The sequence below is a fragment of the Dipodomys spectabilis genome, unplaced genomic scaffold (genome assembly GCF_019054845.1).
Source record: "Dipodomys spectabilis isolate Male_0828 unplaced genomic scaffold, ASM1905484v1 ptg000102l, whole genome shotgun sequence".
Taxonomy (NCBI): domain Eukaryota; kingdom Metazoa; phylum Chordata; class Mammalia; order Rodentia; family Heteromyidae; genus Dipodomys; species Dipodomys spectabilis.
Genome location: NW_024870779.1, coordinates 3005713 through 3016081, shown reverse-complemented (window position 1 = coordinate 3016081; position 10369 = coordinate 3005713). Strand labels below are relative to the sequence as shown.

Below are 10369 nucleotides of genomic sequence, written 5' to 3'. Positions count from 1 at the left end.
GGAAGCGGCGGCGGCGGCGGCGACCGACGCGACGGAGAGGCGTCCGCACGGCCGGCGCTGATGCACTCACGCCGGGGCGGGGTGTGCGCACGGCCTGAGCGGCGGCAGCAGCAGCAACAGCAGCAGCGACGGCGGCGGCCACTGCCGCAGAACTGAGGGGATCCGGGCGGGGACGCCTGACGGGTGGGCGAAGACCTCGCCGCCCGGACGCGGCGGGTGCGGCCATTTTCGGGCCGGGGACGCAGGGCGGCGTGCGTGTGTCCGTGTGAGCGCCCGCCCGCCCGCCTTCTCCCTCCGGAGGACCCGCGGCCGGGAGAAGCTTCTCGCGCGGCCCGGGCGGGCCGTGGATGGGGGATTCGCGGGCCGAGCGCCGCCGGACCCGGGAAGCGTCGCCGCCGCCGCCCGCGCTCCGCCGGAGGAGGCCGAGGAGGAGGCCCCGGGGCCGCGGCGCCGCCCGCCTCCGCCTCCGCGCCGCCCGCCTCCGCGCCGCCCGCCTCCCCGCCGCGGGGCCCCGCGCGTCAGGGGCCTGCTTTTGTGAAGGCCTCTCCGGACGCGGGGCCGCCGCTCGCCTGACGCGGAGCCCGAGGCCCGCAACCCTGAGGCGGCTACCTTCCCCGGGCGCGGCCCCTCATCCCCGCGAGCACGGTGGCGGCCTGGGCCATGGATTAAGGAGGCGGCGGCGTGGGAGGAGGAAGATGGCGGCCGGCAAGAGCGGCGGCGGCGGCGGCGGTGGCGGCGGCGGCAGCTGCAGCGCCGAGGAGATGACTTTCCTGGAAGGTAACGACGTGTTTTCTGCCCTCCCGGGAGCGGGACCCGTGCGGGAGGGGGGTGTGGGGGGGGAGTCCGGGGCCGCCGCGGCCCCCGGCGCTGGGTGGACTCGAGCCGAGCGGGGCGCGCGGCGGGCGATGGCGGGGAGGGGGCGCGCTGCGACCGCGCCGCGTTCCGGGCCGCCCCGGGGCGAGGGGCTGCGCGGGCCTCGCTGCGGCCCGGCCCGGCCCGGCCCGGCCCGGCCCGGTCCGGCCTGGGGGGGGGGCGGGGGGCGGCCTGGGAGGCGGCGCGCGGGGATCGGGGGCTTTTTTTCCGTGTTGATTTCTCGATGGTGGCCCGAGAGTGCGAGAGCCGACTACATCCGGGCATCGTTAGAAAGTTTGGGGTCGTCGGGGGTGGGTTTGGAAAAGGGGGAAGACCTACTTTGGGGGGGGGGGTTCTGCGGAGTCCCCGGGCTTGGCCTGTGCCACTCAGCGTCCACAGGAGGCCTGGGCCCTGCCTGATCACTTACAAAATAGGTTTTGCTAACATTAAAGAATACATATAAGATTAAGGATAATTGTGACACAATCTGAGGGTCACGGGGTCAGCTGGGTGTGGGGCGGAGAGTCGGGGTAGGTAATGGACGAAGTTTCGTGTTGCCATTCAAGAATTTTTATTCAGTGAAATGTTTACGGTGGGTGGATTCAACCCGTCTTTAGAGGGGGGGGGGAATAAAAGAGAAAGAGGTTTTGCGTCTGGGGTCCGTGGTATTAAGTGTCGTGGTGGCTTTGGGCCGGTTTATTTGTAAATTCTTCCCCCTACCCCTCCGCCTCCTCGGGTAGCTAAATTTCACTTTATTCCAGGCCCGAGAACTTTACATGTTTCTGTTACTTCACTGTCGGTTCCGTGTTGGCTGTCCGTAATCGAGCTTATTGTCAGTACGGTTGGGAAAGTGAGTCTCCGTGTTGGTTAAAAATAATTACACTTGGCGTAATTTTTGCCATTACCGCCCTCCCCCCCCCCCCTCCAGATTCGCTGCGCCTTAGGAGATAAAGTCTAATTGAATCGAAAACCTGTTACCTTGGTTGTTACAGGTTCTGTCGGAGGATGTGGAGGGTTTGGGTGTGCCTTGTTTACTGCTTTGATAACGGCATTTCAGTTATGAAGAGAGGTGTGGGGGGAAAGTGTGTGTGTGTGTTTGTGCACACGCACGCGTGCGCGCAGATCCTGGGGGTTGAACTCAGCCTGGATGCTGTCCCTGAGCTGTTTTGCTCAAGGCTAAGAGTCTTACAGAGTATTCTTGCCCTGGTTGGCTTTTGGCTTCGAACCACGAGCCTCAGAGGATTACAGGCGTGAACCACCAGCACTCTGCTAGTAATTTTCTTAATTCTTGCTATGTCTAAGTGATGAGAGAGCTTTATATGAGATTCTTACCAAGATGATGAAGCTGTGAGTTTTTCTTGAGTTCAGGAAAAGTCTTTGGAACACAATAGGTAACCTGTCAAGAAGCTGATACAGTAGTGCACCTCGTGTTACAGGTAATGATTGTGTTTTTGGTTAATACTGCAAACTCAAAAGATGCTTTCAGCTGTTTATTGTATTCAATGTACACATGATCATACTTTTGTGCTGTATTAGTTTGAGGTTCTCTAGGCTTTTGATTCCATTTAAGTTCTGATTAGGTGGACATAGGGGGAAAAAGAACACAATGGCAACAGATAATGGCTGATCTGAATTGCAAATGATTATTTTAGTTTATGTAAGCAAAGGGTTTTTGGATGTATTTTCACCATGTCTCAGCACTTTTTTTAAGAAAATGGTAGCTTGTTTAGAAATTGAGCATAAGGGGCGAAAGGGTCTTGATTCCTCATAACCAGTTATCATGCATTGTTTTGAATCTTCCTAAATAATGGATAATAGCTAGTACTACTTGCATATGATACTATTTTTCCATTATTCTTTTGGTTCCTTACAGTTTTATTATTGATTGATTGGTTATGCCAGTACAGGGGCTTGAGAATGGGCCCATGCTCTCGCTTGGCCATTTTGCACAAAGTTGGCCCTCTACCACTTGAGCCACACTTATTTCCAGCTTTTTGCTGGTTAATTGGAACTAAGGATCTCAGACTTTTCTGCTTGGGCTGGTTTGAGCCATTGGATCCTGGCAACCTGACAGTCTTACTAATAAAATATTCCATTATAATTTGCCACAGATTTTTGTCTTTCCATGTTTGTGTTTTCAAAGTGTGTCTCCTGTCTCCATAGGTTTTTAAATTTTATTATTAAGACATCGATATACTTATTTCGGTTTTAATATCTACAGCACATTTCTTGAAAATCGGAAGTAGATTTTCATTTATTCATCAGACGTTTATAGCAGTATACACTGCACTGTACCAAGGTGAATAAAAGAGTGCATCAAATAGTCACCAAAGTCCCTATCTTCATAGAGCTTGCATTTTAGTGGGAGATATTCAATAAACAAGTAAAAATAATCCCTTTGGAGCAGTATCTCCAATTTACATATAGTTCCTTTTGCTTTGTTCATGTCTGCTTAGATGTCCTGGCACCACTGCATGGTTTCATGTGTACACATTTACACATAAAATATTTATTTTTATATTCTGTATCAGCACTTAACCAAATGATAAGTTTGTTCCTTTCCAGCCCTACTAAAAAATAGGCTCTGTGAAAGCAATGAGTTTGTTTCTTCACTGTCATATTTCTTATATCTAGAACCTATTTGTTTAAGAAATAAAGCAGACTATACTAGTGTTATGGAAGAAACATACCCAGGACAGATGGAGAAGTTGCTTTCTGGTGTGTAAGCAGGAAAGGCACCCTTCAGGATGATACTGAATAAATGCTTCAAGTATGAGGCTCTCCCAAGGGGATGATTATGAAAGGTTCAAAGGCAATATGGTTCTATTGTTTTCTTTCTTTTTTTGTCTTCCTCATATCTGTTCACCTAACTGTTATCCCTTTCACTTGGTTTTAGCAGGTTCCCCTTAGTTCATTAACCCAATGTGTATTTATTGGATTATCTGCAATGTTAGACACTAAATGATTTACAGTGGTGAGGGGAAATAAACCTATAGTATCTCCACAGAATTTCCCACATGCTGAAGAAAATCACTATCGCCAAGTAATGACATAGGTAAACTTACAACTGTCCTGTACTGTAAAGGAAAGTAGAGATATTTATTAGACAGAAAATTTGATCTAACCAGGGTGGTTTGAAGGGTGAATCAAAAGGGAGGTCGGTGGGAGACAGCTTTCTAGACAGAGGGGATAAAATAAAAGAGTGGGGCACATTTAGGGAAGTAGAGCAGGACAGTGTGGTGCCTGGAAAGAGAATGGAAGGTCATTGGTTACCACATGAAGAAAACTTTAGAGGGGCAAAAACCAGTTAGTGGTTGAAATATAGGGCAAAGATAATGGTAGGTAGCCTGTTTTCCCATTCTTCCTTTTGATAAGCTCCCCCTTTTTTCTACTTTTTGGGAGCACTAACAGTCTACTTATTCTCACATTTATTTCTTCTTTGTACTTGTTTCTATCTAGCTTTTTTGTTATTATTTTCTTCCATTTGAATTACTTTATGTACATTTTATCCCACTTTTCCTCTCCTCCTCTCTCCCCATTAAATTTTCAACCTCTGCTAAAGTATTTGTTTTTTTTGGGGGGGGGGGTCCGGTTGTGGGGCCTGAACTCTGGGCCTGGGTGCTGTCCCTCAGCTCTTCAGCTCAAGGCTAGTGCTCTACCACTTGAGCCACAGCGCCACTTCCGGCTTTTTTCTTTTTGCTTATATGGTGCTGAGGAATCGAACCCAGGGCCTCGAGCATGCAAGGCAAGTGCTCTACCACTGAGCCACCTTCCCAGCCCTGCTAAAGTATTATTACTTTGGTTTGTTTCCCTTTTCATTCCTGGTCTATTTCTCTTGGTAGACCTTAATCTATTAGGTTGAAAAACTGATACTGAGCTAGTGTCCTCTTAGCAACAACAACAAGAAAGCTTTTGCTCTATGAAAAGTGTTCTCCATTACTAGTAGCTTCCTGTATAATGAATAAGAACAGTCCAAAGCTCAATTAGTTTGCCACTTAACCAGAGACAACATATACTTGTATTATAGATTGAATCCAGGGCTTGGCACTTGCTAGGCAAGTGCTCCACCACTTAACTACACCTCCAGCCGTTTTTGTTTTTTGTGTGTTTTTTTTTATTGTGAAAATACTGTACAGAGGGGTTACAATTTTTACATGGGCAAGATAATGAGTACATTTCTTATCAAGCATTGTAGCCTCCTCCTTTGTTTACCCTTCCCATCCCATCCTCCCCCCAGCCCTCCCACCCAACCCTCCTCCACCCACTACCAAAGTTGTAAAGTTTGTATTTCTCATTGTTGCAATGGGTCCATCTGTATCCCTATTTAAACGATTTGTTTTTTCCCTTTCCCTCCACAAATTATAACATCATCAAATACAGTGAAAGCAGGGGTTATACCGTGGGGGAGGGACATACAAAGCAACAAAGAAATAATCTTATAAATGTGTTAGAAACAATCACATGAAAGAAAAAAACATTTGAATACATATCTTAGGGGTCATTTCCCTAACATCAACTTATCTGACTTTTTCTGCTTGACTCAGACATATACTAGTAATTGCAAATAAGGGAAACCATGAGACCTATGTTTCTTTGGGCCTGTCTTACTTCACTTAATATAATTTTTTCCAAGCCTTTCCATTTCCTAACAAATGGGGCAATGTCATTCTTTCTGATGAAGGCATAGAATTCCATTGTGTATATATACCACATTTTCTTGATCCATTCATCTACTGAGGGGCATCTGGGTTGGTTCCATATCTTAGCTATGTAACTAAGGCTGCAATAAATATAGTTGTGCTGGTAGCTTTACTGTGGTCTTGTTTGTGATCATTTGGGTAAATGCCAAAAAGGGGGATTGCTGGGTCATAGGGGAGCTCCATGTGGAGTCTTTTGAGGAACCTCCATACCACTTTCCAAAGTGGTTGAACAAGTTTACACTCCCACCAACAATGCAGTAGGGTTCCCTGCTGTCCACATCCCCTCCAGCATCTGTTATTAGAGTTCTTGATGATAGCCATTCTAACTGGGCTGAGGTGGTATCTCAATGTTGTTTTGATTTGCATTTCTTTTATGGCTAGAGAGGTTGCGCATTTCTTCATGTGTCTATTGCCAGCCGTTTTGTTTTTATTTTATTTTTGCCCTAGAGTATCACCAATTTTTCCCTGGCTGGCCTTGAATTTGCAATACTCTTGCCTCTGTCTCTGGGGTTACTGGCATGTGCAACTATGTGCCTGGCTATTTCGTGCTCTCAACTAAAGCACAGTTTCTCCTACATGGTAGGCATCTTGTGGAGTATGACCAAGGTCTTTAGTTTTCGATGACTCAGGAATATATATCAAAGTTCTCCACTTAGCGCTGCTCTCTTCTCTTCTGATTGTCCTACTTTGAGAAATATCCTTACATTCTGTATTCCTGTAGTAGTTTGTTCCTTGTTCTCATTCCAATTGAAGTAATTCATTTAAATACTCAATTTCATGGATTTACATGAGCTAGAGGAGTAGAACCAAGATTTTACTTGTAGCTCTATTACTTCAAAACACTGTGTGTGCTGTTGGAAAGTCATTAGGCAGCTCATGTTGCTAGGAGTGAGAGCAGAATGGGATGGAGTCCAGTACCCCTTTAAGGGAATGTCCTAACTTTCGTTTTTTTTGGGGTCCGGTCATGGGGCCTGAACTCTGGGCCTGGGCACTGTCCCTCAGCTCTTCAGCTCAAGGCTAGCGCCCTACCACTTGAGCCACAGCGCCACTTCCGGCTTTTTTTTCTTTTTGCTTATGTGGTGCTGAGGAATCCAACCCAGGGCCTCATGCATGCAAGGTAAGCACTCTACCACTGAGCCACCTTCCCAGCCCTGTTCTAACTTTCTTGAAGTAGGTTCCACCTACTAGAGTTCTATACCTCCCATAGAGCCACAAGCTGTTTGGGACACACCTATCCAAATGTACTTATTGCATTCTGAATAGCAGAATGAGATCTTAGCACTGTGTCTTGCTATTCCACCCCCAGTTTGAATTAATCCATTCTGCTGCCCCTGCCCCCCCTGGATTGGGGTTTAATTTAACGGTCTTATGCTTGCTAGACAGGCATTCTTTCCCTTTTTTGTTATGTTTGAGGTGGAATCATCACATCCTGCCTGGGCATGCATGTGGCCCCTGATCTGCCTAATTTAAGTTAGGCTTTCTATTATAGCTAGGTGGCAGGCAAGCCGCCACATGCAGCTTCTTTTGTTGAGATAGAGTTTCATGGACTAATTGGACTAGATCCTCCCAACCTCAGCCTCATGTAGCTAGGATGACAGATTTGCACTACTGTGCCAGCTATGGGTTCAGAAGGGGGCCTGTGTGTGTGCCCAGGCTGGCCTGGGGACCTAGACCTTCCTGTTCTTAAGCCTAAGTGTGTGTGTGTGTGTGTGTGTGTGTGTGTGTGTGTGTGTGTGTAAGTGTAATAATAACCACTGGTGTTTGGCTGTTCTGAGCCTCCTGTGTGTGTGTGTAATAACCACTGGTGTTTGGCTCCTATCTTTTCTGTGTTTTATTTACTGCCTGCCCATTCATCATTTAGTGATCATCTTGGTTTTGGGATGGACTGTACTGGCATCATGGTATTAGTGTTCAGTTTCATTTCCTGACTGTACGGTTGTGATAAGACTGTCTTATCACTGCTTTGAACTGCAGGTACCAGATCTCAGCCTCCTAAGGGGGGGAGGAAAAATCACCAGGACAGTTGATGCTGTGTTGAACCCATTTCTTTTTACTTCCTTCTCTCCTCCAGTTATTTATATTAATTAATTAAAATACATTAGTTGTATGAGGGGCAGTTCCCTGTGAACTTGTGCAAACAGAGTATGGCAATTAAACCCTAGCATTTCTTCTGACCCTTTTCCCCCTTAAGACAATTTCAGCAGGTCTTATTCTTCTATTCTCATGCATTGAAATAAACTACATCAACCATATTCATCCCCATTGACTCATCCTTTCCTCCTACAGGTCTCCACCACACACAAAGAGCCTGTTTTCCAAATGTGTATTAATTGTGCCAGAGTTTACCATATAGTACTCTAGACATGAATACATTTTGACCAGAATAATTTCTGTATTGATCAGCAACTTGTCCATGCTGTATTTTTTGTTTGTTTTGTGCTGGTCCTGGAGCTGGTACTCAAGGCTTGGATAGTGTCCAGAAACTTTTTCGTATCAAGGCTAGTGCTCTAGATGTAATCGAATTACATTTCTATTTTGCCTAAGGATATTGAATGTTTTTTTCATGTAACTATTAGCTGTTTATATTTCTTTTGAGTCTATCTGTTCAGTTTGCTTGTCTATTACTTGGTTTATTTGTTCTTTTGTTTTTTAGTTTTGTGAGTTCTTCGTATATTCTGAATATTAATCCTTTATTTGTTGAAGATTTTCTCATGTTCTATTCTCTTAGTTCTGGTGATTGTTTCTTTTGCTGTGCAGAAACCTTGATGTCTGGGCAGTAAGTCTTTAGTTATTCCTGCATTTTTGGAGTTCTAGTAAAAAAATTACCTGTGCCTATAACTCCCCTCTCTCCATGTTGTCCTGTGTTAGATTTAAAGTTTCAGGTATTACAGTTTGTCATCCGTTTGGAGTTGATTTTTGTACTGCGTGAGAGAGATTATAGTCTTGTGCAAATGAATCAACAGTTTCTTCAACTTAATTGAAGAGGCTGCCTTTTCTCGTGTGTGTGTGTGTGTGTGTGTGTGTGTGTGTGTGTGTGTGTGTGTGTGTGTGTGTCCTCTGACAAAATAAATAGATATAGGTATGTGGAATTTTTTAAATTTGTTTTAGGGTTTTTTGTGTGTGTGTGTGTTTGTGTTCGTCCTGGGGCTTGAACTCTGGTCCTGGGCACTGTCCCTGAACTTCTTTGCTCATAGCAAATGCTTTACCACCTGAACCACAGATTCACTTCTGGCGCTCTCTCTCTCTCTCTCTCTCTCTCTCTCTCTCTCCCCTCCCCTCCCCCCCTCTGTCTCTTTTGGTAGTTAATTGGAGATGAATCTCATGGACACTTCTTCCTGGGCTGGGTTGAAACCACAGTCCTCAAATCTCAGCCTCCTGACTAGCTAGGATTACTGCCTGTGTGGCTTTATTCCTCGATCTTTTATTGTGTTGCATTGGTCTTGGGTCTATTTCTGTGCCAGTACCAAGCTGTTTTTGTTACCGTGGTTCTGTAATATAATTTGAAGGCCAGTATAATGATACCTCCAGGGCTGGGAAGGTGGCTCAGTGGTAGAGCGCTTGCCTTGCATGCATGAGGCCCTGGGTTCAATTCCTCAGCACCACATAAGCAAAAAGAAAAAAACTGGAAGTGGTGCTGTGGCTCAAGTGGTAGAGTGCTAGCCTTGAGCTGAAGAGCTGAGGGACAGCATCCAGGCCCAGAGTTCAGGCCCCACGACTGGACTAAAACAAAACAAAACAATGATACCTCCAGTGTTGCTGTTTTTATTGGAGATTGCTTTTGCTACTTGGAGTCTTTTCATACTTCCACAAGAATTTTTGGATTATTTCTGTATTTCTGTGCAGAATGGCATTGGGATTTTAGTCGGTATTGCATTGAATCTGTAAATTGCTTTTGGAACATGGCTATTTTCTGCCAGTCCATGATCATGGGAGGTCTTTCCATCTTTTGGTGTTGTCAGTATTTTTCTTCATGGTTTTCAGTGGAGGTTTTTCCCTTCCTTGGTTAATACCTAAGTATACCGTTGTTTTAAGGCTATTGAGAATTGTTTTCCTGATTTTTTTTTTCCCTTAGACACACAGATTTTTGAATGTTGATTTTATACAAGAGGCAGACTTTAGTTTGATAGTTACTATTTCCCATGTGTCTTTTTATACTTTATGTGTCTCTGAATTATAAATACATACAACATACTTATATGCATATGCACTTATACACAAGGTATACCTATATAGAGAGAATATACAAAATTAGGTAAGTAAATCATATACTGCATTTGTTCTTTGGCAGCTTCTTATTGTTTGGAGTATTTAACAATGTTGATAACATAGTGAGTGGTTTACTTTTTCTCTTGTTATGAGATATAGTCTTGCTAGCTATGTGACTCAGGCTAACTTTAACTCAAGATACTCTGCCCCTGAGCACTGGGTTTACAAATATGTACCATCACACATGGCTTACTTATTTATTTGCCAGTCCTGGGGCTTGAACTCAGGGCATGGGCACTGCCCCTGAGCTTTTTGCTCAAGGGTAGCACTCTGCCACTTGAGCCACAGTGCCACTTCTGGCATTTTTTATTCTAAAATATAAACATACACTCATTCCTTGGTATCCCAGAAGATGGGTTCCAGGAGCACCAAAATCCTCAATGCTCAAGTCTCTTACATAAAATGATATAGTAATTACCTGTAACCTATGCATATGTTTCTGTATACTTTATCTCTAGATTACTAGTAATACCCAGTACAATATAAGTGCTATGTAAATAGTTGTATCATTTACAGAATGGTGTATTTGCTCATAACACACATTTGTGTTG

General features: G+C 45.2%; 1 protein-coding gene across 3 annotated transcripts in view; it reads left to right on the top strand.

Moving 5' to 3' along the window:
* The first annotated feature begins 525 nt into the window (after nt 1-525).
* The window catches only part of Senp6 (SUMO specific peptidase 6), a 99286-nt gene continuing 89442 nt past the window's right edge, over nt 526-10369 (top strand). For 2 of the 3 annotated variants that reach the window (XM_042687073.1, XM_042687072.1), the window contains exon 1: nt 533-777. In XM_042687073.1, coding sequence (XP_042543007.1) covers nt 696-777 — 82 coding nt within the window. In that variant the 5' untranslated portion in view covers nt 533-695. Of the gene's footprint in view, nt 778-10369 lie in introns of all 3 variants that reach the window. The other variant, XM_042687075.1, reaches the window with a different exon arrangement.